Raw genomic sequence first — 24720 nt, 5'->3', positions numbered from 1 at the left:
TTACTGGGAAAGACCCTCTTTTTTCCTACCTCCTTATGCTCAACTCACAGAGTGAAAGCCCAGAGCTGCTGCTGACTGTTGCCGCCATGCCACAGGGCAGAACCTGCTTGACAGTGGAGCCACCGCAGAGGAAGGCTGAGCCAAGAGACGGTCCCAGACATGTTCTTAACGATGTTGTTTGAGTGCCTGCAAGCAGCCCTACCCTGGGACCATTAGGTCGCTAATGCTAATAAATGCCTTTTCTGCCCAAGCCAATTTAGATTTTATTTGCCACTTGCCACAGAATTTGGAGCCTATCCTTTGGGACCCAGCTCAGATGTCATCTTCTCTGTGAAGTGTTTACAGCCTTTCTCCCCCACTGAGTCCATCGCTAGTCAGCGTGCCCCTTGAGGCCTGCACTTCCCACACTGGGCTGTGTTTCTCTCCGCCGGGCTGAGGACCACTGGGCAGGGACTGTGTGAGATGCATCTTCCCCTGGCCCACAGCAGTGGGCCAGGCTGAGCAGCCCTTCGGTAGATAGTTAACGAAAAAGCAAGTCTGTGTTGCAGCTACTGGTTACTTCTGTTTTCCCTCCGGGAAGGCACCCTGCCTTCCTCCTTCTGTGGACAAGGCAAAATTCTAACACAAGACCCCGGGTTGCCTTTAGGGGTCCTGTCCCTTTTCCTAACATTCACAAGCAGACCAATGTTGGCAAACACATATTGCTTTATTTAGTGTTTCTCTGGATTGCAGAAGTATCAGCGGTGGGCTGAGACCCCCAGGAGGGCAGAGGCAGCTGGGCAGCGCTCAGGCCCTCTGGGGAGGTGGGGGGACACAGCAGAAAGAGGTGATGCCTCTGCAGCTCCTCCCAAGGCTAGCCTCTTCCCTGGGCTCCGCAGACAGGAGGGCGTAAGGGCCAGGAAAGGGCCTACATCCTTGAATTGGGGCCAAAGTATATAAACAGGATGTTTGTCATCCTAAGGCATAGACTCAGGTAGGACTGCTTCTCCCACCTGTTGGCCCCCAGGGTGATTGCTGGTTAGGGAGCCACACGCACCCTTAAAGACATGAACCTGTCCCTGGAGAGGCAGTGAGGTGTGTTGAAGACAGGACTGCAGTCCTGGTTTTGCCCCAACCTGCTGGATGAAGGGCACATCCCTTCTCTTGGGCCTCTGTCTCCTGCTCTGTCACACCAGGAAGCTTACACTAGATGATCTCTCGGCGTGTTCCAAATTCTGTGGTCTAAGACCCCTTCCCCCGCTCCAGGATGTCCTCAGGCGGGGGTGATGATTTTGAAAGGGTATTTTTAAGGCAGGAAGAAGGGGGCAGGCAGAGGTGGTCTCAGCCCCCAAGGGGATGGCAGAGTGGGCTGCAAAGGGTACAGGTGGGCAGGCAGGCAGAAAGAAAGGTGCCAAGGGAATGAAGAGGAGAGAGTGGCCTGGGAAAGGGAGAGGGCACCGGGGCCCAGACCACCCAACCCCTCGGCTACACTCCCTGCCCTGCTGGCATCAGGGAAAACACATCCAGTGTGTCTTGGGGTGGGAAAATAGCTTTTTTAAAAAATAGTTTCTTATAAAGCATCAAAAAATCTCAGAGAAAACCTCAGCAAAAGTTCCCTTCTCTCAAATATTTGGCATCGGCAGTGGGGCTGGCATGGCCGCCTCTGTCCCCGGCTTTCCTATTGCTGTGGCCCGGCCTGGCCCACTTCTGGGGCGGCTCCCTGGCCCCTGCTGCTCCCTCAAGAGAGGGGTGAGCAAAAGGCAGGAATTTGTCAGTGGGCTTCGAGGTGTCCCTGGGTCCCTGTCTAGAAGCTCGAGTCTTTGGTAAGTGGGAAGGGGAGGTGGGGAGAAGCAAAGCATTGGGAGGTGGGAGGGGGTCCAGTGGGCGCCTTCATCACCGAGAGTTCAGCCGTGGGGCCACCTATGGGGGCAGAGAGAGAAGCCCAAGTGGTGAGTAGGAAGCAGACCCAGGCGCTTTGGGTGCTTGTCTACATGGATTAGATAAATGCAGTGGCGGTCTGAGGGGTGGGCGTCTGGTGGCCTCAGTCCTGGAGACTCCGATCCTACTCCCATAGGACTCCCCATCCTGCCAGAGTGGGCCTTGTCTACAGCTCCCCTCGAGCCTCCCAGGCCTCCCCCACCTCCCGATGCTGCCATCTTTATGACCCTCTGCACCGTGGAGGCTCATATGGCCCCACTCTCTGGCCCTCAATGGGCAATGGGAAGAACAAGGTGGTTTGATGCCCCACGGATGGAGACCCATGGATGAGCTGCCCAGGCTCTGCCAAGCTGCCGAGGAAGCTCGGCACCCGAGGCTCACCTGAGCCCCAGGGCTACTGGTAGGGAGGTGGGCTGTTGCCTGCTGGCCCCACTCACCACAGCCAGGTGCCCGTTCTTGGCCTTGGTGATGAGCAGTTCCGAGCCAGGCGTGAAGTCGATAATGCCATCCCTGCCGGGGCCCCCTGCAAACGTGATGCTGGAAGGAAGGGGGTGTGTGAGGGCTGTCTGCATACGCACGCCTGGTCCCCTCATCACCCCTGACCGCCTCACCTGCCCTGGTTGATGTTGATGTTGTTCACACGGTCAGCACTGAGGGCTGTCTTGGTCAGTGTCTCAATCACGTGGTCACTCTGCAGCACCACATCCCCCTGGGGGCGTCCAGAAGAGAGAGGGGTCAGGCCCTGCCCAAAGCTCGAGAACCCACCTCGGCCCTGCCGCCCAGGCCCCAACAGGGTACCTTCTGCTTATTGTCCTCCCGCTGCACATGCAGCACAAAGAGGCTGTCGCTCAGGCTGCTGACAGAGATTCCTGAGGAGAAGGGCAGAGGTTAGGGGTCAAGGGTCAGAGCGGGGGCCCTCCCTAAGCAGCCCTGGGCTCTCGCTCAGCTCACCGGTCAGGTTGGTGTAGTCAATCCTCTGCTTGACTTTGGCGTCCTCCACGATGACCACGGCGCTGGGTGTCAGCAGCAGCTGCCGGGAGCGGGCTTTGTAGCCCTTGCGGTCGTATTTCACCACAGGCACCGCATACTGCGGATGGAAGGTGGGGTGAGGGCTCGGGGAGGGGCTACGGGGCCTCCAGGGCAGCCCCTCATTCTCTGCCCAGGCCCCGAGCACCCCCCATGCAGCCCTCAGGCCGCAGAACCGTGGTCTCACCTGGATGGGCTCAGAGCCGAGGGCCTGCAGTACCTTGGGGCTGATCTCATCTGCACCTGCAACGCAGATGGGGGAGAGAGAGGTCAGGGGAGGGGAGAGGGGACTTAAGTTGGATGGTGCTGGAGGGTCGGAGCACTGAAAGGGGCTCACCAAGCCGTGTGCTGATGAAGAGCCTGGGGACACTCTGGGGGTAATTGTCCTTCTTGCCCTTGAAGATCTCACTAGCCACGGCTTTTTGCTGCAGCTGAGGAGACAAGGGCGGGAGGTGGGGGTTACAAGGGGTGGGAACCATCAGGGAGCGGGAAGGGGCAGGCCAGCCCCAGGAACTGAGACAGTCTCTCACCTTCTCTCTGGCCCCAGCACCAGGAGGCGAGGCCCTGCCACCAACCCTGCTGTTGGCCTCTCCCTCTGCTTTGCCCCCAACCCCACTAACAAGACAGAAGGCTTTCCAGAAGGGTCAAGACAGCATTTCCAGGGGCTAGGCTCGACCTGGGGGCTAACTCCCCATCGTATCAGGCCCTGGGGCCCCTGGCGTTCACCTCTAGCTTGGCACCTTGAAGCTGGCTGATTGCTGATACTCTAAACTACTAACAGGTTATCTGAGCTGGTGGGTCTTTCAGCATCATCCAATAGTGACTTGGCCAACACAAGGCACATCAGCCACCAACGTCCATCCGTGCAACCACGGCAGATGTTACCAACCGATCAGACTGATTCTGTAGCCTTTTCAACACAGGGCTCTGGGGAGCCTCTACCACTCTGGTGGAGTGGGCCCATAGGACAAATTCTATTTGCCACCCAGGAGCCACTCCAGCCTTGACCTCACACACAAGGCCAAATAGGGCCCAGGATCCGTCTGACATCACACCGTAAATCCGGGGGGTGGGGGGGGGGTGGGGAGGTGACGTGCTCCTCCCAGCATGCTCCTCCCAGCACGCTGCCCCGACCTCGCTGGCTAGTCCCAGTCCACGCCTGCCTCCTCACTCTCCATACCTGCTGCTTCCACTCCGGGCTGATGCTCCGACAGTAGTTCCACACCATGTTCTTCATGCACAGCTCCCGCAGAAGCTCTGAGGCCTGAGGGCACGAGGGAGGTCAGGGCACCTACACAGCCCGGCTCCCTTCCCTCTGAAGACACTAGGCATATGCCCACTACTGGGCCTTTGCCGGAGTGACCCCCCCCCCCCGCCCCCAACCTGGACATCCCTTCCATTCCTGAGCCGTTTCTCTCAAAAGAACTCATTCTCCGTGGCCCAGCTCCAGTTCTCCCTCGGGGGACCTCCAATGCTTCTCCGTCCACAAGATCAGTAGGCCCCTCCGCTGAGTGCTTTCACGGTCCCCAGATCAGTAGGGAAGCCCACGGACCTCACGCAAGGCAGGTGGTGGTGTGGGCCAGGAAGTGTCCAAGACATTCCGGGGCAGATGCTTCCGCAGGTTGAGCAGAAAGGAGGTGCGCACGTGGTCCAGGAAGAAGGCATTCTCAGGGCAACGGGGTGCGTGGCGCAGGATGAATCCACGGATGAGCCTGGGGGTGTGGGCCCGCCAGGGGTGGGGGTGAGAGGCCTGGCAGCACCCCACCGCCTGTTCTGCACCACCCCCTCGTGGCGCCCCGGTGCTCACCGCCGGATCGTCTGGGCGGCCCACTTTCTCTTGGCTGCCTTCCTCCGGCCCAGCGTTCCCCGCCACCACGACTGGATGCAGATGGCTGCGGAGACCACAAACGGCTGACCTTAATCTCCTCACGATGGCGGCCCACTCTAGCCTCAGACCCTGCCCCTTCTGAGGACCCCTGGGCCCCCGCACCTGATCGCTTCACACGGAGGAATTTCTGCCGCCAGTGAAAGCCCCTCCAGGCGGCCTGGATCTTCGTGGCTGTGGTGGGGAAAGAAAGTCACTTGGCCAGAGCCCTGGGGAACCAGCTGAGGGCCTGGCACTGTCAGAGCTCACTGAGGGGCACGAATGAGAGTGGTTGAAGGAACTACTGAATGAGAGGATACATAAGAGAAGGAGAATGCAATGCGTGAAGGAGTGAAGGAGGGAGCAAAGGAAGGTGGGAATATGCTCAGAGTTTGCATCCAGGAGCAGGACTGGAGCTGGTAAGGAGGAGGGGAGCTGAATGTGAGTGAACTGGGCTTCCTGGAGAAAAGGCCCAAATGCAGTGATTTCTTTCCTTCTCCCCAGAACAGACCCCACTGGGACAGGAAGGTGCGGCCTCTCTCTTACCCAGGCTCTGCCGCCGGACCTCCAGGGCGTCCTCTGTGGCAAACAGGGTCTTGGGGAAGCGGATGAAGATCTTGGTCCTGAGGAGGCAGCAGTGATCAGCCCCTGCTTGCTACCCCTTAGCACCCCAAACACTGGGTGTGGGCGGGTACCACTCACCTGCCCATCTTGTACTCTTCCGGCTTGTAGCCCAGGTGCCTGACCAGCACAGCCACCCCATCCTGGGGCCGTCCTGCCCATGTGGGCCATGTCTCTGGACACAGTGACTTGTACCTGGAGACAGGAGGAGCGGAAATGCACCCAGGCCCCACCCCAATCAATTCCCCCCCACCCCTGGGGACCCAAATCAGCTTTTTGGGGTACATGCTGGGTACCCCCACCCATGACTTGCAGCTCATGAAAAGCCTCAGAGGTCACTTTGTCACTATATCCATTTTATTTTATTTATTTATTTTTCGAGAGAGTGAGCAGGAGAGGGGCAGAGAGAGAGAGGGAGAGGGAGAGAGAGGATCTTAAGCAGGCTCTACACTCAGCAAAGAGCCCAACACAGGGGCCCGAATCTCATGACTGTGAGCCGAAATCAAGAGTAGGACACTTAAACGACTGAGCCACCCAGGCGCCCCACTGCATCCATTTTTTTTTTAATTTTTTAAAGTTTATTTATTTTTGAGAGAGGGGGAGAGAGAGAGAGAGAGCGAGTGAGCAAACAGGAAAGAGGCAAAGAGAGAGAGGGAGACACAGAATCCAAAGCAGGTTCCAGGCGCTGAGCTGTCAGCACAGAGCCCGACGCGGGGCTCGAACTCTCGAACCATGAGATCATGACCTGAGCTGAAGTCGGACACTTAACCAACTGAGCCACCCAGGCGCGCCACCACTGCATCCATTTTAAAGAGGAGGAAACTGATGTATCCTCATCTGTCTAAGGCCACAGGGCTAGAAAGTGGCAGGGATGGAATTCAAATCTGATTGACTCTCCAGCCCCTTAGACCAACCACAAAGCTGCTCTATCCTTTCTGAACTGATTGGAAACTCTGTCTTCTTCATAGACTTTTACCATGCCACCTGGTGACGAGCATGTGGATGCATGCCTATGGACCCCTAACCAGGTGCTCTATGAGGGCAGGTCCCTGAGCAGGTGGGGTGGGGGATGGGGTTGGGAGCACTGGCATCCTGTCCACCTAGCTTGATATTAGGCCTTCAAGCATGGAGGGTCCCCTGGCATGCATCCCACAGCAGCTCAGAGACTCAGTGTCCTAGTCTCTGAAATGGGGCTAAGAATCCCTGTCTGCTCTCACGGGATCCAGAAATTCCTACCCCCTTTCCCTGGCGCTGAGCCAGGCCATGCCCCCACCTCTGCAGGAAAGCTTCGTATTTGCGACGATAGGCAAAGCCGGCTCTGCGCACGCGCAGGTTCTCCATCAACCCCAGGTACTTCACCTGGTGCCTGATCAGCACTTCGTCAAAGCGGCCTGGGGGAGGGGTAACAGGGTAGTCAGTGGACTTTCAGGGATGGATAGCCTGTTGCCCCTGCAGGGGCAACCTGCAGGGGTGACCCAGTCCCCGCAGGCCTATGGCGGGCGGAGGCACCTACCTGGCTGTTTAGCATCATTGGGCTTGATGCAGCGGACATAGGCGGGCTCTTTGGACTGCAAGATCTCCACCAGCTGCAGGAGGCTCATCTTGAACTGGGTGGCAACCTGGGCAGCCAAAGTGAATGGAAGGTTGGCCAAGGCTGTGGATCCCTGCAGCTGCCCCTCACTGGGGCAAAGCTGCTGAACCCTGCAGACGCCCCTTCCTGGAGCGGAGTGGCACCAGTCCCCACAGCTACCCTGGGCCCTACTTGGGCCCTTCCTTTTGCCTCCCCAAGCTCACAGTAGAGGGAGGGACCAGACTGCTGGCATCTTCCAGCTGGGCTAGAGACATCAGCTTAGGAACCTCACTCCTATCTAAAAACCCTGCTCAGGAGGCACCAGGCTGAGACTCAATCATTGGAACCTACTCTTGTGGGCTCAAGCCACACCCAATCTCTACACCCAATCTTTTACACATTGGCTGTAGAGATTACTTAAAAAAACAAAAACAAAAACACTTGTTCAGGTATCCCCACAACCCCGATTCTACATCTCCCTTTGACAACAACTCTTTCTCCTTCTAGAATTTCAGGGCCACCTTCTTTACCAGTGTGTCCTAATGCCTATGCATCCAACCATTGTCTCTGCACACTGCTCATCAAGACCGTCAAGGATCTCAGGCCTATGGGAGAAGCAGACTTCTCAACAGATTCGCAATTCCATCAATGACAGAGGTGTGTGCCTGGGGGTTCCAAAAGCATCAAGGAGGGGCAACTAATCTAGTCAGTGGGGTAAGGGGCATCAGGAAATGCCCCTTGGGCTGAGATTTAAAGGATAAGTAGGAGATAGCCAGAAGGAAGAGAGGAGAGGAAGGTATTCAGGCAGAGGGACAGCCTGAGCAAAAGTTTCATGTACCCAGGGAGCTATAAGCAGTGAAAGGATCCAATTGGGGAGTAAACAAGATAGGATTAGAGAGGCAAGCAGATGCAGTATCATGACAGGCTTGGAGAGTCACTTTCGGGGGACTGACTTCTCCTGAGGGAAATAGGGAGCCAATGAGGAATCTGGAATGAGGGAACAGCAGGCACAGATCTGTATTTTGGAAGACCTCTAAGCAAATATATGGAGGGTGGGTGGCAAGGGCAGCCAGGAAGCCAGGAGGAGACCAGAGATGACACTGGCTGGCTCAGAGCACTGAACTGGAGCAGTGGTTATGGGGACAGGCTGAGGGGAAGGAGCTGAGAAGTACTCAGGCAGCAGGAACCAGCAAGATCCAGTAGTTGTCTGGATGAGGGAGATGGGGGAGACTGAAGAGTCACGGATGTTGCCCAGGTTTCTGGCCTGTGAGACTGGGTGGTGGGTGATCCTCGTCCCGAGTTAGGGACACAGAAGGGGCAGGCCTGGGGCACTGTGCAATCAAGGGCCCATTTTAGACCAGTGGGTTGCCTGGAAGGCACTGGAGGAGATCAGTGGATACGTGAACCTGCAGCCTGCTGGAGAGGCCTGGACAGTGGTGCGTGTCCTTCCCGCGAAGGGAGGTATGTGTGTGTGGGGAGGGCGAGGGGTATGCATCAGGGAACAAGGGACTGGGGAGTGGGACACTGGGCAACCCATGGTTTCTGCACCCTCCCTGCCAGCGTGTCTCAGCCTGCAGTACTCCAGCTTCTACCTCAGACTGAGCCTGCTCCTGCTGGGACCCGGGGCCTCCTCCCGCCACACCCAACAGCCACACCTCTGCCCTCAGCTCACTGGAGCTCTCCCTGAATCAGGCACTACTGGCCGCACCCCCCTTTCCCAGCCTCTCTCTCCATGATGTCACTCTCCTGTCAACCTCCTGGTCTTTTTTTGGGTTCTGCGTGTCTGTGCTGGGCCTTCCTCTGCCTGCTGTGCTCTCCCATAGGTCCCTCTGACAAGCACTTAGTCCCAAGTTATCTCAGATGCTTCCTCTAGGAAGCCTTCCCAGACTGCTCCCCCCACTTCTACTCCCTCAGGCAATTTGCTGTTCCTTATTCTGTTTCCAAAGCACCCTGTGCACATTTCTATGAAAGCACCTATTCATTTTGGTCTCCTAAGTGCCTAGGAATGTCTGCTGAGTGGGTGAATGCAGGCAAGTGCCGATGCAGAGACAGGTACAATCCCCACAAGGACTCGGGGGTTCATGTGTGGGTCTACAGGTAGAGACAGGTGCACACATGGAAGCCAGCACAGATGCACCCACGGGCAGCCTCCTAGACGCACACAGATGTGTACCAGTGAACACGTAGCTCACATGCACGCTGCCAACTCCTGGCTCACGCAGGCACCCATCCACACACACGTGCACACACGTGCCCCCTCAGGTCCCCACAGCCTCCACACCGTCTCTGGCCGCTTCTTGTCGCTGAGCTCACTCCGGTCGAAGCATTGGCTCATAATGGGATTTTCTGAGCTGCACATGGTCTGTGAGGGCAAAGCAGGGAGTCAGGGCACAGGGACAGGTGGGACCCATTCCTGTGGCAGAGGTCAGTCAGTGCCCAGATCCCAATCCCTCTCCCCAGTCTTTCTCACCTCCTTCAGGTTCCGGAAGAGAAGGTCATTGTTTTTATCCAGAAACCCTGGGAGGGGGGAGCAGACACGAGGTGAGGGAGAGCCCCTCTCCCTGCCCACTGTGGGGACCCAGCTCCAGAATCCTCACCGGTCACACTGTAGGTCACCTCTCCAGCATAGTGCAGAAGGCGGAACTCCCCACGGCCCAGAGATTTCCTGGTCCGCTGGTCAGCCAGCTTGTGCCTGGAGAACGAGAGGAAGCTACAGATTGCTGGCCTGAGCCATGCGCCTTCCTGCTGAAGAGGCTCAAGAGACGAACCGGGCATCTAGTAAGGAGCAGGTACGCCCTGGGCCACGCCACAACCCTCTATGCCTGGCGACAGACAGGGCAGGGCTGTCAGCTGCGGAGGCTCAGGGAGGCAGACGGCCTTTCCCAGGGTCACACAGTGCCAGGACCGGGATGCAGGCCTCTGCGCGGCTGGGGCTCACAGGGCAGAGGTCTCCTTTCATTGCCTGTGGCTGTTATGTGACTCTGCTCAGAAGGCTCAGTGCTGCCCACTGCATTTTAAGAATGGAAATCTGCCCCAAAAGATTACTTAAGTGTATTTATACCCTTTAACCCATTGTCTACTTTTTTTTTAAGATTTTATTTTTTAAGTAATCTCTATACCTAACATGGGACTCAAACTTACAATTCCGAGATCAAGAGTCACATGGTCCACCGACAGAGCCGGCCAGGCACACCCCCGCCCCCACCATTTTCTACAACTATTCCAAGCAACTAACCAGAGATACAGGGAGAGATTTAAAGCACAAGGATGTTTGTGGCAGCCTTGTTACCCCAGCAGAAGCCTGGAGGCTGGCTAGGGGCCTCCAGAGGCTGGGTGAGAGCACTGGAATATCTGTGAGTTAGAGCCACTGGAGGAAGTGTTTTGAGGAAATTTTTCTGTTTGATGATACAGGAAAACACTCAGGATATAACATTATCCTGAACCTTATACACAATAAGTTTTCAACTATGAAAAAAAAACATATAGAAAAAGGCAGGAAGGAAATGCCTCACATTGTTAACAGTGATGACCTCTGGGTGTTAAGCTAGATAACAAGTGGCTTTTGCACACATTCCAATTTTTCTCTAATGAGCATCATTATTTTTACAATCAGAAAAAAAATGTTAATTTATTTACTATGAGAGAGAGAGAGAAAGCGTGAGTGGGGCAGGGGCAGAGAGAGAGGAGAGAGTGAGAATCCCAAGCAGGTTCCACACCGTCAGCGCTGCACCCTGAGAACCCTGAAATCATGACCTGAGCCGAAGTTGGATGCTTAACTGACTGAGCCACCCAGGCGCCCCCAGGAAGAGGTTTTTAGTGTTACGATTTTTTAATTTAAAGTTTATTTATGTATAAATAAATTGAAAGAGAGAGAGAGAGTATGAGCAGGAGAGGGGCAGAGAGAGAGAGAGAGAGAGAGAGAGAGAGAGAGAGAGAGAATCCCAAGCAGGTTCTGCACTGTCAGCGCAGAGCCTGATGTGGGGTTTGAACTCACAAACCGTGAGATCATGACCTGAGCTGAAATCAAGAGTCAGACTTTTGGGGTGCCTGGGTGGCTCGGTCACAGTTGAATGACCAATTTTGGCTCAGGTCATGATCTCACGGTTTGTGACTTCAAGCCCTGCATCGGGCTCTGTGTTGACAGCTCAGAACCTGGAGCCTGCTTCGGATTCTGGGTCTCCCTCTCTCTCTGCCCCTCCCCCACTCATGCTCTGTCTCTGTCTCAGAAATAAATAAACATTAGAAAAAAAATTAAAAAAAAAAAGAGTCAGACTTTTCACCGACTGAGCCACCCAGGTGCCCCTTAAGGTTACAACTAAGCAAAAAATAAAAATAAAAAAATAAAAAGGTAAAATGCTCAGGGCTTTGGCATTCAACAGCTCCAGGCCTGAGTCCTAGCTCTGCAACTTACTAAATGTGTGATAACCTTAGGCAAATGACGTCACCTCTTGGAGCCTCAGTACAGTGGAGAAAGCACCACGAATGCCTCCTTACAGGCTTGCTTCAGGTTAGAGGAGGTGATGTGCACAAAAGATTCAGGGCAGAGGTGCTTGCTTCTTTCCTTCCCCTTCCCACATTAGGGGAATCCTTAAAGAAAGAGCAACTTCCAAATAAGGAAGCTAAAAAAATCTTAAGTTTCATTCTCAAAAAAGAATAAGGAGGGAGCCATGCTCCTCTTAGCTTCTTACTTTGTGGATGCACCACAAGCTGTGGCTTTGTGCGCCTGTCCTCAGCTTAGCAACTCCCCTGGTCATCCCTCCTTATGACTGGGGTCTTAGGATTGTAGGGGGATCCCGCGCTTCACAGGCTCTTCCCCAAGCGAGCCCTTGCCCCTAAGCTGCTCGGCCACCCCGCTTACGTCAGGAAGTGCGGATGGTGCTTGACTGTGTCCTCCAACTTCTCCAGGAAGGTCAGATCCGTGGCCTCCCCAGGGCGCAGACATTCCTCATCCTGGGGGGTGTGGCAGAGGATGAGGGATGTATCAGGGAAGGAGCTGGAGGGCACAGGAGACTCAGGGGCATCGTGCCAGGAAGCAGAGATGCAGCGGACAGGGGCAGATCATAGGGAGCCTCCCACAGACACCTTCCAGACCAGACCAGCACCTCACCTCACCCTCCACACACAGCCCTGCCCTGTCCCTACTCAACACCAAACTCAGGCCCTCCATGGACAGGCCTAAGAGAACAGGGAACGGAGTAACATCCTCCCACCCAGCCCCCAATATGAGTCCTTGAAAGAGCAAAGGACTCACCAAAATGGAGATGATGCCCTTAAACTTCTCCTCTACCAGGTCACAGATGATCTTATTGTTGAAATACTGGACGGGCTCCCACTGAAGGGCAAAAGGGAAGGACGGCATCATCATGGGGTCCTAGCACCTTGTCCGGGGGACCCCAGTGCCTGGCTTCCTATGGGGTGTCCATAGGGACACCTGTAGGCTCGCACCCACCGCGATGCCCTCTGCCTCATATTCCTCCTGCTCCGACTTGAGGGTGAGCTCGATGAAGAGCTGCTGAAGCTTCTCGTTGCAGTAATTGATGCAGAACTGCTCAAAGCTGTGAAGGAAACAGAAGAGCCCACGGTAGTTCAAGGGGGACACAGGATCAGGACAGGGGAGAGATGCGGGGAGGACTCGGAGTAGCTAAGGGAAGGTACACAGAGCAAGACCCGAGGTGGCCGGGGACTTCGTCAGGAATACGAGAGGCAGGGGCAAGAGGAGAGGGACCAGGACAGGGGAGATGGGAGGAGAGACGGGCAGGTGGACGGGGGGGCTGACCTGTTGTGCTGAAACACTTCAAAGCCATAAATGTCCAGGAGCCCAAGGACTGTGGTGCTCCGCCAGCTGGGGCTCTCAGCATCCTAGGGCCAGCGGTTCAACAAAGAGCGTGGGTCCTGGTGTTTGCCAGCACCCAGCCCCAGGCCTCCCTGGACTGCCCTCTCTGCTGCCTCAGAAGCAGCATGGGCCAAGGACCACGAGCTCACCTTGGAGGCCAGCGACCTGTTGATCTTCCTGACCAGCCAGGTAAAAGTGCGGCTGTACACGGCCTTGGCAAGAGCGTCTCGTGCATACGCAGCCTGTTCCAAGTTCAGCGGGCTCAGGAGCTGCCAGCCAAGGTGAGACGGGAGATGAATGCCACAGACCCCTTTCCATCTGCCTCCCGTATGGGCTCAGGCCGAGCACCAGAAAACCATGGCCACTCTGTCCTCCCGGCTCCTGGTGAGCCTGGGGGGTGGGGCACACCAGGAGAGGCCACAGTGGCCACATCAGAGGGAAGACGGTGTAAGGACAGGAGGCTGCGTTCCTGGAGGTGGGAGTCTCAGAAGAGGCCTTGGAGCACCTGCACCCCCTTCACCCCCCCACGTCCTGAGACAAAGTCTTGGCCTCACCTCCTCCCCCTTGGCGATGATCTTCCTGTGTGTCAGGGCTTCCCGCAACGTCGAGCCTTCCACACCAAGCAGCTGTCAAGGGAGGGGGTGGGCATGGTGGGGGTGCACTCCTCCTCACCCCAGCCCCTCTGCCCTCGCCCTCTGCTCACCCCACTCACCCTGGTCAGATACTTGAGCTGGTTCTCGGTGGTGACCTGGGCGTTGCTCTCCTCATCAGCGGCAAAGTGGATGTTGCCCAAATGCAGGACGCTGGCCACAATACTCAGCAGGTCCTGGACAAACAGGGAGGGGTGGGTGGGGGTCACAGGAGGGGCAGAGAGCCAAGGAGGGCAACCAGTGAGCAGTCAGATGGAGCAAGGAATAGGTGGGGGAGTGTCTGAGAGAAGGGAGCTGTAAGGGCTGTAAAAGCGGACGGAGGTTTTCCAGGTGCGGCAGGAGGAAAGGGGGGCCGTCCCCAGCACCGGCCTCACCTCCACTTCATCTTCAGTGAAGTCGATGACTGTCAGAGCCTTCCTGACGACTTTCCAGTCACTCTTGTCATTGATGGACGAGACTTTGGCACACTGGCCCTGGGGGAAGGGCAGAGCTGGGTCACCAGCCCCGGCGCTGCGTTCCCTGGGTGGCACCCGCCCTGCCCGCTCACGACTCACCTTGACCAGGTACAGGTAGCTCTGGGGGTTCCGCTCCAAGCCCAGCCTGCGCAGCAACTCCTCCTCACCCCCTTCCAGCAGCTGGTAGAAGACGTGGAAGTTCCTCTCCCCGTGGTTCTGGTGAACCACTCGGGACTTCTCCAGCAGGTAACTGAGGATGTGGCCACCCACAGGTGCACCCTGTGGGCAGGGCAGGACGTGGTGGCTGTTCAGGGGGCCTAGGGATAGGCTCCAACCCACCCTCCCCCGCCTTCCTCTGCACTCCTGGCCTCTAATTCTAGAGCTGCGACTAGCTGCATGGGCTCAGCCAGCCACCCCCTCTGGCCTCCGTGTTCTCATCTGGGAAATGAGCACGTCCAGCCCTATCTACCTGGCCACTCCACTTGGCTGTCCGACGAGCCGCTTACACTCAACAGGCCTGGAACTGCACCCTGTACTCGTGGTGTCCCCTCCTCAGACCAGCTCCTCTCTTCCCATCTTGGTCAGTGGCCGCTCTGCCCCTCTAGGTATTCGGCCCAAGAAGTTTGCCCTCCTCTCGGAAGCCTCTTTTCCTCCCTAACCTCATGTCCTGCCACGCAGCGAATCCTGTTGCTTTAACCCTCAAAACATCCAAAACTCTACACTGCCACCACACTGGTACCAGCCACTGTCATCTGTCATCTCGGCTTAATAACCACCAGCCTCTGGACTGGTTTCCTTGTTCAGCCTGCTTCTCCTACCATCTACTCTCGAAAAAGCACTAGAGGGATCTGTTGGAGAGCAACGTCACATCATGACGCACTTCTGTTCCAAACCCTCCAACAGCTCCCCTTCTACTCAGAGTTTCTTGTTTTGTTTTATTTAGTTTTGAGAGAGACAGAGACAGAGCATGTGCGGGGGGGGGGGGGGGGGGCAGTGCAGAGAGAGAGGGAGACACAGAATCCAAAGCAAGCTCCAGGCTCCGAGCTGTCAGCGCAGAGCCCAACACGGGGCTCAAACTCATGAACCATGAGGTCATGGCCTGAGCCAAAGTCAAAGGCTTAACCGACTGAGCCACCCACGCGCCCCTACTCAGAGTTTTTTTTTTAACTTTTTACAAAGACCCAGAAGTGCCTGCACCATCCAGTCTCCCCTCCTATTCCCGGGCACCTTGTTCTCTGGCCTCCTTGCTGTCCTTACCAGGTACTCTCCTACCCCAGGGCCTTTGCACTGGTTAGTCCCGCTGCCTGAACTCTCTCCCCTAGGTATCCGCACAACTTGCTCCCGTCTCCATCAAGCTTTTACCAAAATACTACCTTCTCAGTGAGGTCTACCCTATCTGCCTTATTTAAAATAGCAACTGGCCCCACCCCTCACCTCATTTTATTTTTTGCTATAGCACTCGTCACCTAAATTACATTTTTCTGTTTATTGTCTATCTCCCTGGAGGCAGGATTTTTGTCTATTTTGTTTCACTGCTGTACCACCACCGGCACCTGGAACAGCACCTGGCACAGAGTAGACGCTCAATAAATATTTGCTGATAGCAAAGACCTGGCGAGTGGGTGCCTACTACCTGGGAATCCCATTCCCCCTGCCTTGACCCATCCACAGGTACCTTGAAGTCAAACTGCACATCCATGTACTTCCCGAACCTGCTGGAGTTATCGTTCCGGAGGGTCTTGGCGTTTCCGAAGGCCTAGGAGTGGAGGGGGGTATGAGGGATATCTGGTGTTCTCTCCCTGCCCCTCCCTCCCTGCAGACACTGCTGTCCCCTACCTCCAGCACCGGGTTGCTCTGCAGCAGCCGGTCACGTACAGCACCCCCCCTCTCGGGGGCTGGGCAGGTCTCAGCGTAGAACTGCAGCAGCCGCTTGGTGGCCTCTGTCTTGCCTGCCCCGCTCTCCCCAGAGATCATCACCGCCTGATCCCGGCGCTCGGTGCGCAGTGCCCGGTACACGGTGTCGGCCACTGCAAACCTGGGGCAGAGGCTTGTCAGGGATGGGAGTGGGGCAAGGTAGGAGGGGGATGGGGCACAGGGATTCCCGTATTTCTCATATTTGCTTGGAATTCATTTGTGGGTGGGAGTTGGGCATACCCTCACAGATGGGGATTGGGGGACCCTCAGGACTGTGGGTCAGGGAAGGTCCTTCACCCTGAAATGGGGGTCATTCTGAGATGGAGGACTGAGGAGATCACTCACGGGTGGGGGTCCTGGAAGTTATTCAGGTAGAGATTGGGGTCGCAGAGTCACTGAGGTTAGGGAGCCATGCCCAGGTACAGTTGGGGGCAAGGAGCTAGGGGTGTGAGGTGGGGTGGGGGCTGGGGAGGCCCCACCCAGATGGGGTTGAGAGATTCATCTCAAGTGGGGCTCAGGGTCACTCTAAGGTGAGAGATTATAGGACCCCTCACAGATGTAAATAATGATTCATCCCAGGTTGGAGGTCAGGGATGTTCTAGAGTGAGAGTCATCTCAGGTGGGGTCATCTCAGGTGGAGGAGAGGGTCACTCATGGAGAGGCTGGGGGTCACTCACAGGTGGGGTGGCACCTCATAGAAGCTGACACCCCGGTAACGTTCCATGTGCTGCCGGCTGTAGATCTGTAGGTCCCGGTAGGGGTTGACAGAAACCAGGACGGGGCCAATATAGGTCTGGGGGTTGAGGGAGGAGAATCAGAAGTCTCTCCCAGAGGCTCCTGGTGCTTCTTTCCCCCTCAGACCTGTGTCTGCGCCCCCCAGAAACCCTTCTCTTCCCACTTGGGGCTCACGTAAATGAGGTTCTCCCGGAAGCGTCGCCGCAGGTTTTCGATGAAGGCTGCCTCACTGGTGAAGTTCTCCAGCAGCACGAAATCCTGTACCCCCACCCGGTCACGGGCCGTCAGTGCACTCTCCATGGTCACCCGCACCCCGTCACTGCCCAGGGCCTGCAGGGAATGGACCACGGACGGTCAGAGCCAGCAGGGTAAGGTAAGGCTGCTTCTCTTCCACCTCAGCCTGTGGGACTAAGAGGGCAACCAGGGGCACATGCACCCAGGACACAGAGAACACCCAAGAGATGGACCATGCTGGGTACAGGGGCAGGGTCACAGGAAGCTGGCACATGGAACATTGAAGACATGGGTCATACAGAACAAGGACCATGTGGGGCACATGGCACCTGGACACAGGACACTGGGGCACAGAAGACCCTGAGGAATGTGAAGCAAGGCCACTAAATCCAGGCAGGCACTGCTTTTTGTGTAGAGAAAGAGGAGTCATGAGAAGAAACTCCCTGGAATAATAAAAAGAATGCTCTGTTGACCTTGGACAAATCCCCTCCTCTCTCTGGCTTGTTTCCTCCTCAAGGAGGAGTTGAGTTAGACCAGGTGACCTCAAGTCCCTTAGTTCTGGGCCACGTGTGACAGGTGCTTTGGAGGACAAAATGGCTCAGAGTGAATTCTGCAGTCAGGGTGGAGCCATCTCTGCCACCCTCACTCATCAAAATCTCCAGGAGAAGAGAGTCAGGGACCAAGCAAGAGGCCACCAACAGACCACAGGAGAGGGATTTCCCCAGAGGGCCTCCTGTCCCAGCTGGACTCAACACCCACCCCAGAAGTTGCAGGGGAGGAGGTGGGGGGGGACTCCTTCCCATAGCTGGGCCACACCCTCTCCTCCAGCTGCCAGCCTCCCCAGACACCCTCCTCCTGAGAGCCCCAGAAGCCTCAAGGGGGTGGGGGTTTTACCATGGAAAGCCCAGCTGCCTCCAGAGCACACAGGCTCAACAAGGCCCTCACCCCAGGTTACACTCTTCACATTGGAGGAGAGGGGGCTCTAGGAAATTGACGTCAAGAGTGTCAAGAGTCGGAGAAAAGCAAGGTGGCAGTGTGGGAGGGGGGGTGTAGATCCCACTGAGGCCATCAATTCTCCTCCAACCACAAAGCATCCAGATCTCTGGCCTGGGGCACCCCTCTGGTTCTGGCCTGCCTCTCCCAGGCTTGTCCCTCGCCGCCTTAACCGCCCCCCCCCCCCAATCCTGTCCCGAAGCTGTTGCCAAATCTGGCCAAAGCTCCCGCCCCCTTGCCCTCTGGGTGACGGGTCTCTGTGCTCTCAGCCCTCCCTGAGAGCCGCCAGCCGGGCTCTGGGTCCGAGTGCCCCGCGGCCCTCTTTGCCTCCGCCTCTTCCCCCTGCAACTTTCCGGGACGTTTTTCCACCCGAAATTCCTGGGCCGCGCCCGCTTCCTGGCGGGGCCGAGGCGGCGCCGCGAGGCAGAGAAGGACGCCCGGGACCCCCCGCCCTGCCCGCCACCTCCGCTCACCGACGCCCGGTAGCGCATCCTGCCCGGCCGGTCTGGCGCCCTGCTCCGCTGCCCGTGCTCTCCGCCCGGGGCTCGGCGGCAGCGGCGGCGGCAGCGTCAGCGAGGGAGGGGCCGGCCCGCCCCCCGCACCGCCCCCTGCGCGAGCCTCAGAAGCGCGGGACTCCCCGGCCGCCCCCGCCTCGCACGGGGTTCGCACTCGGGGGTTCCTGCCCAGCTGGTGGGAGTGGGGTGGGCACTACGCGGGATTTCGGTGCGGGGGTGGAAATGGGGGGGGGGAACGGAGCTCCCCGCCCGGCAGGGGCTCCGCCTGAGTCAGGTTTTCCAGGAGGGGCGTTGTTGGTTCCAGGGTGGGGCCCGGAACCCGCACGGCCGCCGCGTCTACACGGACCCGGAACTGACTTCCGGGCTGTGTCTACACTACACATCAGGCCAGGCGCACGACGAAGATTGAGGCCCTTGGGTCCCGAAGGAGGCAGGATTTCCATCTCCCCTCACCCCAACCTCAAGTCCCAGGAAAGTTAAAAATAGACCGAAATGTCCAAATACGGCCGGCGCGCCCAGGCGGGCGGAGCCTCCGTGCAGGACACTGTCCACCCCTATATACTCTCTGGGGGGTGGCCCAGTGTCCTTAAGGCCCAAGAAAATCTCTTTAGGTTCCGAGTCAGGACGGAGCGCACACCCAAGGGACAGCCACGGCCACAGGGAGCCTTTGCCGGGTGCGGTGTGTGTCTGGCCCCTATGGAGGTCTCATTCTTCCATCTGGGAAATGTACACCCGACTTCCAGCATTTGGGGCCTATACCCTTCTCCCCTATCCCAGACACCCTAACGAGGACCTCTGTGCTTCGCTCAGGGGCTCCTCTCCTCTCCCTCTTGATCCCCCAGGACACTCTTCTCCCAAACCAGCCCCAAGCAGCCCCACCGTCGCTGGGGTCTTAAAAGGCACTCGAGGGGCAAACTCTAGCTCAGATCCCACCGCTGGCAGAGGCGGTGATGGCTAAAAGGCTCTGGTGTTGCAAAAGGCTGGGCTATTTCCTATGAGCTGTATGGGAGCAAGTCGGTTTCCTAGAGCCAACTCTGCATCCTTAAAACGTGGCTAATACCTGCCTTAAAGATTGCTGGGAAGGCTAAGATAAAGCGCGAAGGCACCTCCCAGTCCCTCAACAAGCACTTCCCTCTCTCGGCCCGACATTCATTCCACACGTGCTTGGGACAGACCTACTAAGAGCCAGGCCCTGGGCCAGATAGGTCACACTTCCTATAGTGGGGAAAGCCCCTCAGGCGTGCCTGCCAGTTACAGACAGCTCTCATAAACTTTACCTGTTTTCCCACCTGACAGATAAGGAACCTGAGGCACAGTAACGCGGACTTGTCCTAGAGAGGAAAAGGCGGGGCCGAGACCTAAAGCCCCAGCATGCCCCTCGCACCCAGGCTCCCCCGAGAGGGGGTAATGCTGCGGCAGGTGCGGGCTGCAGCCTCGTGGGGAGGCTCATTACCTCGAGAACAACAGCCCGGTCGGAGCCGCGGCCCGGGGGACCCCGCGGGGGGTGCACCAGCTGGGAGATGGGGCCTTGCGGAGGGGCCAGGGGACTGGGTGCGCAGCTGGGAGATGGGTGGGAGAGGGGGGGGGGTATTAAACGCCACCGACAGAGGCGGGCTCAGGGAGGAAGGGGGCGCCCTCTGCGGCGTCCCAGGTTTAAAATCCAGAAGGGAACGGGAGCGGGGAGGGTTCTCAGCTTCCAGCCCACTCGGGGTGGGGAGCGCCTTTGGATACTGGGGGAACGAGGTCGAGCGAGCCCCCACCAGCAGCATGGCTCCCTGCGGTAAGGGGGCGACAGGGCTGGCGCTGCGGCCGCTCGCGGACCGGGGAGGAGGAGCGGAGAGCGGGAGGAGCCTCGCGGCCGCAGAGCCCGCCCCGCCCGCTGCCTCGTCAAGCGGCTGGAATGAGGGGAATCCGCGTGCGGAGGGGTCCTGCCGGCCACCCCCCCACCCCCCACCCGGAGCCGCGCCGCCGCATTCCCGGGATGCCCGCTGGCGCCCCCACAGCCGCCGCCCGGCGGCGGAAGGAGGGGGCGTCTTCGCTGCCGGGCAGGCCAGAGGGGCGGCCCCAGCCGGGGTCCCGGCCCCCGCCCGCCCCGCCTCACTGGACGGAAGCGCCAGCCCCAGGGAGGGGTAGGGAGGCGGGGAACCGAGGGTGTGAGAGACACAGCGACCAGGGCTGCAGCTCCTGGAGCTTCCTGCGTTCTCAGCGCCGACTTACCGTACTCCCTTCCATGCTCCCAAGCCAAGCCTTTAGGTCTGTGTTATTACCCCATTCTATAGGCGGGGAAACTGAGTCTGGGCAGGTGAATGACTTGTTCAACATCCCAGGACTAGTAAAAGGAGGGGTGGGGTTGGAACCGGCAACGCCAGCACTCACTGCTTCTGCAGGGCTGCCCTGAAGGAGAGAGGCAGGCCCGCCCGCTGGCTGGTGGATGTCCAAGCTTCCGCTTCTCTGCAAGGGTTAACTCGCTGCCCTGGCAGGCTATGACCTTCCTCAGTAACCCCGTGACTGCTGTGCCCAGTATACAACCCTGTCGGTTTTGTGTGACTATTGATATGTAGGCCTTAGGAGCAATAGCTAGGGAGTACCCACTGCCTTTGGGCCCCCAGCATGGCCCTGCACCTAGGGGCTGGCTGCAGGCTGGCGAGAAGCCATGGACACGAGTGACCCAGGACTTATTTCCCAAGACTACCTCTGGGTTTCCTCCCACCTGTGTCATTTCCTCTAAAGGCAGGGATGGGGCAGACCCAGCAGACCTAGGTCATCCAGTGCCCTTTACCTAGGGTGGGCCAGGTACCCTCAAGACTGGCCTCTGGAGGAGTGGGGAAGGCAGTGGCCTCAAAGAGCCTCAAAGGACCCATGCAGATCTGGAGAGGGTGTTTTGAGCATCCCCAGATTTCTGCTAAAAGCTGATTTCCACCGAGGCAGCCTCCTGGCCTTTTGGGGAAACAGAATCATAGCCTCTCTCACCCACAGTGTAGTGCTGGGCACAGAAGAGTTTATATTCAGTTTATATTCATTATGCTCAGTTTATATTTATTGGATGTATCTTAGATCTGGGCCCAGGCTGCCCCACCAAGGACTGTTCCAGACTTAAGGCAACTGTTGTGAGGGGCAAGGGAGATGAAAGGTGGGGACTAAAGGGCTCTACCCGATTGTTCACAGGGCCCCAGTCAAGGGCTGTACACTCTAGCTCTAGAATCATGGGTCTCTGGCCTGCCAAACACCTCTGCTTGGGGGTCCAGCGGAAGTAAACAGAGCACTTTGCCCCCCTGACCTATCCTCCTTGTTCAATATGCTATATGTAGAAAGGAGGAAGACACCTCCAGCTAGTCATCACCATCTGGCATCAAAAGTCCTGTTCACTTCCCTCCATTTCTCACACCAAGGAGTCACCACCTGCTAAAACCTTCCCTCTGCTCCCCCTTCACTGTTGTGCTCCTGGATCAGGCAGCAACCTTCACACTGCCCTCCCAGCCTTCCTCCCTCCAATCCATTTTCCCACAACAGCCTGTACTATTTACAAATGCAAGTCTGATTAATTAACATCTTATGTTAACGGAGTGAAAGTTTATAGGGCACCCTTCCATGTGCCAAGCCCATACTTCACACCTAATGCTTCTTGCCGGGAACCTGCATATAGACTCCAGCAGCCCCCTCTGTCCTCAGCTCACCCCGATGTGCCCGTGTTCCCGTGTGACCACAGGGGTGGTCCTCTCCAGTCCCTTCTTTCACTACCACACACAGCCAGGAGGAACTGCCCCCATCCCTATCACACGTCGCTCTCTCCCTAAGCTTCTTGTCTTTGCACCTGCACCTTCCTTGGTTGGGCGCACCCTCCCTCTCCCCACCTGACTGACTCTTAGTCATCCTTGAAGACTCAGCTCAGGTATCAGAACCCCTTCCTGCCTCCCCCGACACATAGCCCCCTCCATATCTCATCGTGCTCTAATCGCCAGTTTCCTTGTCAGTCTCTCCCAGGAGACTGCTCCCTCCAGGGCGTACACCCTGGCTAGGCACACAGTAGGGGCTCAGTAACCCCTCGTGGACGCCTGTATGAATGAACGAATCACAGAGCCCAGAGCGTGCCGGGAGTTGAATAAGGCCGTGGACCAACCATTCATTCTCTCGTTCATCTCCGAGACCCCGGCCGCCGCACTCACGGGCGCCCAGGCGCGGGGAAGCTGGCACTGCAGGGCCCCGGGGGCGGAGTACGGGAAGGGGCGGGGCTCGAGCGTCCTCTCCGGAACCCAGAGGCAGCCCCGGCTGCCGGAGGGGCCCAAAGGGGGTACAGGGTGCCTGGATCCTGTGACCCCAGCCGCCCCTCCCCGCCCTCACGTTACCTGCAAGTAATCTAAGTCTCCACGAGGCCGAGTTCTGGGACCCCTCACGGGCCGGGCCAGGCCGCCCCGGGCCGACCCTCGGCCCCAGCGATCCCCAGGCCGGCGACCCCCGCCTTCCCGCACGGCAGCTCCGGGCTGGGCTCGGCTTTCGGCCACCTGCCCTTTCCCCCTTTCCCCTCGCCGGCCGACCCCTCCCGAGACCACGCGGCTGCTGCCCGCCGTGCGCCCACGCCCCCCGTACCCACCGGCTCGGCTCTTCGGGTGCGCAGGCGGGGGCCAGGCTGGGCGGCGTGGCCGGCTCCGGAGTCCGCGGCCCCGGCACGCTCTCCCCGCCCAGGGCCCGCCCGGGGCCGGGCCGCTGCCTGTCGTCATCCCGGGCAGGGCCCAGGCCCGGGCGCGCGCGCGCGAACCCTCCCGCCCCGCCCCGCCCCGGCCAGCCCCGGCCCTGGCCCCCGCCCGAGTCCGCCGAGACTCGGTGCCGCACACTCCGCAACCAGCTCCGGGGACGGGGCGCGCGTCACAGCCACACGCGGACACACGTTCTCTCTCTCTCTCTCTCTCTCTCTCTCTCTCTCTCTCTCTCACACACACACACACACACACACACACACACACACACACTCACGCACTCTCCACACCTGGCCCACTCGCTGCAGCGCTGGGGTCGAGGGGATGCATTTCCCCATCCTAGGGCCGCTTTGCATCCTCAGAGCAAACCCGACCCCCGCCCCGCTTTTGCCAGGCCAGCTCAGCTCTTCCCCACTTGTGCCTACCTGTCTCTCTTCCCCCTCCTTCCCTGCCCAAGCTACCGCTCTGAGCTGGCCAGTCCTGGTTCTTTGGGCTGAATGAAGCGGAGGCATTAATTCAACCTGTCCTATGCGTCTGGAGCTTTACATGCACCGCCCGTCCTTTGGCCCCAGAGTAGTCCTGTCACCTACGTGTTAGGGCCAGTTTATAGCCCAGCCTATTGAGGATCAGGGAGCTGGGAGAGAAGGGATTCAAACCTAGATCCCTGCTTAGAAAAACCCTGCTCCTAGAGGTGCTTAAGCTCTTACCCCTTCCTTTCATTTACCCCTTCTTGTCCAGTCTGTTCCTGTCCAGCCAAAGATCAGAACCCCTCCCCACTGCTCACCTCTTTCCTGAGGGGCTTGCTTGAGAGGGAGCTGCTGGGCCCTGGGGAGATGCTGCCACCCTTCCTCCCGGCCCAGGGCATCCCAGCTTACAAGCTTGCAGGGCCTGTGGGGATGAACCACGCGGATGATCTCCCCAGTGGGTATCAGCTCCACTTGCAGTGCCATTCTGCCGATGGAGAGCCAGTGTGCTGAGCAAAAGCCTGCCTGCCCACTGGCTCTGGCTGCTCCCGGAGTCAGGAATCTGGTCTCACACCGGGATGGCCACTTGGTTCGGCTTCAACTCCGGCCCCGGGGGATGTGTCTGGTCCAGCTCCTCAGGACACAGCTGGAGCAGCCCAGGTCTGATTGGGAGGCCTCTTGGCCCAGCGGGTTGGGGCAGGAAGAGGAGGGGCCGAGGGATGGAGGAAATGCCTGTTGTCCCAGGTAACCAGAGGAGCTGATGCAGCCACCCGTGGGGGACCCTGGCCTCCAGGTCAAAGGTCAGGAGGGTCCTTCGCGGCAGCAGCTCCATGGCCAGGCCTCTCCTGCTGCCCACTCACCGGTGTCAGCCGCAGAGCTCAGTGTTCCCCAGACCAGAAGCACATCCCGCCCTAAGCCAACAGGATCCATCGATAGGCACTGCCCCTCCTGCATGTTCCCCCAGCGTGCCTACCTCCCCACAGCAGCGGGCAAACCCCTTAAGTTTGAGAGGCCAGAGCTGCTGGGGGCTGGCCATGTTGAGCAGAGGGGGTTTAGCCAGAGAGGCAGGACGACACTGGGAGGAGGCCCCCGTCCCACCGTCCTCTGGAGCCTTTAATGCTTGGGAAGTTGGTCCCCAGACTCCTTGGCTCTGGGCAGCTGTAGCCCTGTCGGCTTCTTACTTTTCCATAGCACCCTCAGGTGCCCCTCACCCCCAGCGTTCCTGTTTTCTTCTTTAT

At 58.2% G+C, this 24720-nt stretch overlaps 1 protein-coding gene across 3 annotated transcripts; it reads right to left on the bottom strand.

The window, feature by feature from the left end:
- Positions 1 to 690: 690 nt before the first annotated feature.
- On the bottom strand, positions 691 to 24163 carry MYO1C (myosin IC). 3 transcript variants are annotated; one of them, XM_030294972.2, is made up of 32 exons: positions 23894 to 24163; positions 16760 to 16915; positions 16528 to 16643; positions 15773 to 15971; positions 15612 to 15692; positions 14036 to 14215; positions 13856 to 13954; positions 13544 to 13657; positions 13386 to 13457; positions 12981 to 13100; positions 12775 to 12857; positions 12448 to 12553; positions 12250 to 12330; positions 11857 to 11948; positions 9596 to 9690; positions 9469 to 9515; positions 9280 to 9360; positions 6942 to 7047; positions 6702 to 6819; positions 5510 to 5623; positions 5354 to 5430; positions 4934 to 5002; positions 4751 to 4835; positions 4496 to 4655; positions 4124 to 4207; positions 3281 to 3374; positions 3131 to 3186; positions 2869 to 3004; positions 2716 to 2786; positions 2529 to 2626; positions 2355 to 2454; positions 691 to 1899 (listed from the first exon to the last, which is right to left on the bottom strand). In XM_030294972.2, exons 1-32 carry the CDS (start codon positions 23966 to 23968, stop codon positions 1873 to 1875), a joined length of 3192 nt encoding a protein of 1063 aa, XP_030150832.1. In that variant the 5' UTR covers positions 23969 to 24163; the 3' UTR covers positions 691 to 1872. The 3 variants fall into 3 exon arrangements, with proteins under 3 accessions (XP_030150832.1, XP_030150834.1, XP_030150833.1); XM_030294974.2 differs by lacking the exon at positions 23894 to 24163 and adding an exon at positions 22916 to 23022; XM_030294973.2 differs by lacking the exon at positions 23894 to 24163 and adding an exon at positions 18286 to 18356.
- Positions 24164 to 24720: the final 557 nt, after the last annotated feature.

The sequence above is a fragment of the Lynx canadensis genome, chromosome E1 (genome assembly GCF_007474595.2).
Source record: "Lynx canadensis isolate LIC74 chromosome E1, mLynCan4.pri.v2, whole genome shotgun sequence".
Taxonomy (NCBI): domain Eukaryota; kingdom Metazoa; phylum Chordata; class Mammalia; order Carnivora; family Felidae; genus Lynx; species Lynx canadensis.
Note: the sequence above shows the minus strand (reverse complement) of the source record. Positions and strands in the feature narration are given on the sequence as shown.

Excerpts from the sequence above, each read along its gene's own strand:
- MYO1C (XM_030294972.2), bottom strand. The coding sequence starts at position 23,968 with ATGGCACTGCAAGTGGAGCTGATACCCACTGGGGAGATCATCCGCGTG. Across the intron at positions 5,003-5,353 it reads GGTCCGGCGGCAGAGCCTGG|CCACGAAGATCCAGGCCGCC; the intron begins GTAAGAGAGAGG and ends TCCCCACCACAG. Across the intron at positions 3,375-4,123 it reads GCCCGGAGTGGAAGCAGCAG|CTGCAGCAAAAAGCCGTGGC; the intron begins GTATGGAGAGTG and ends TTGTCTCCTCAG.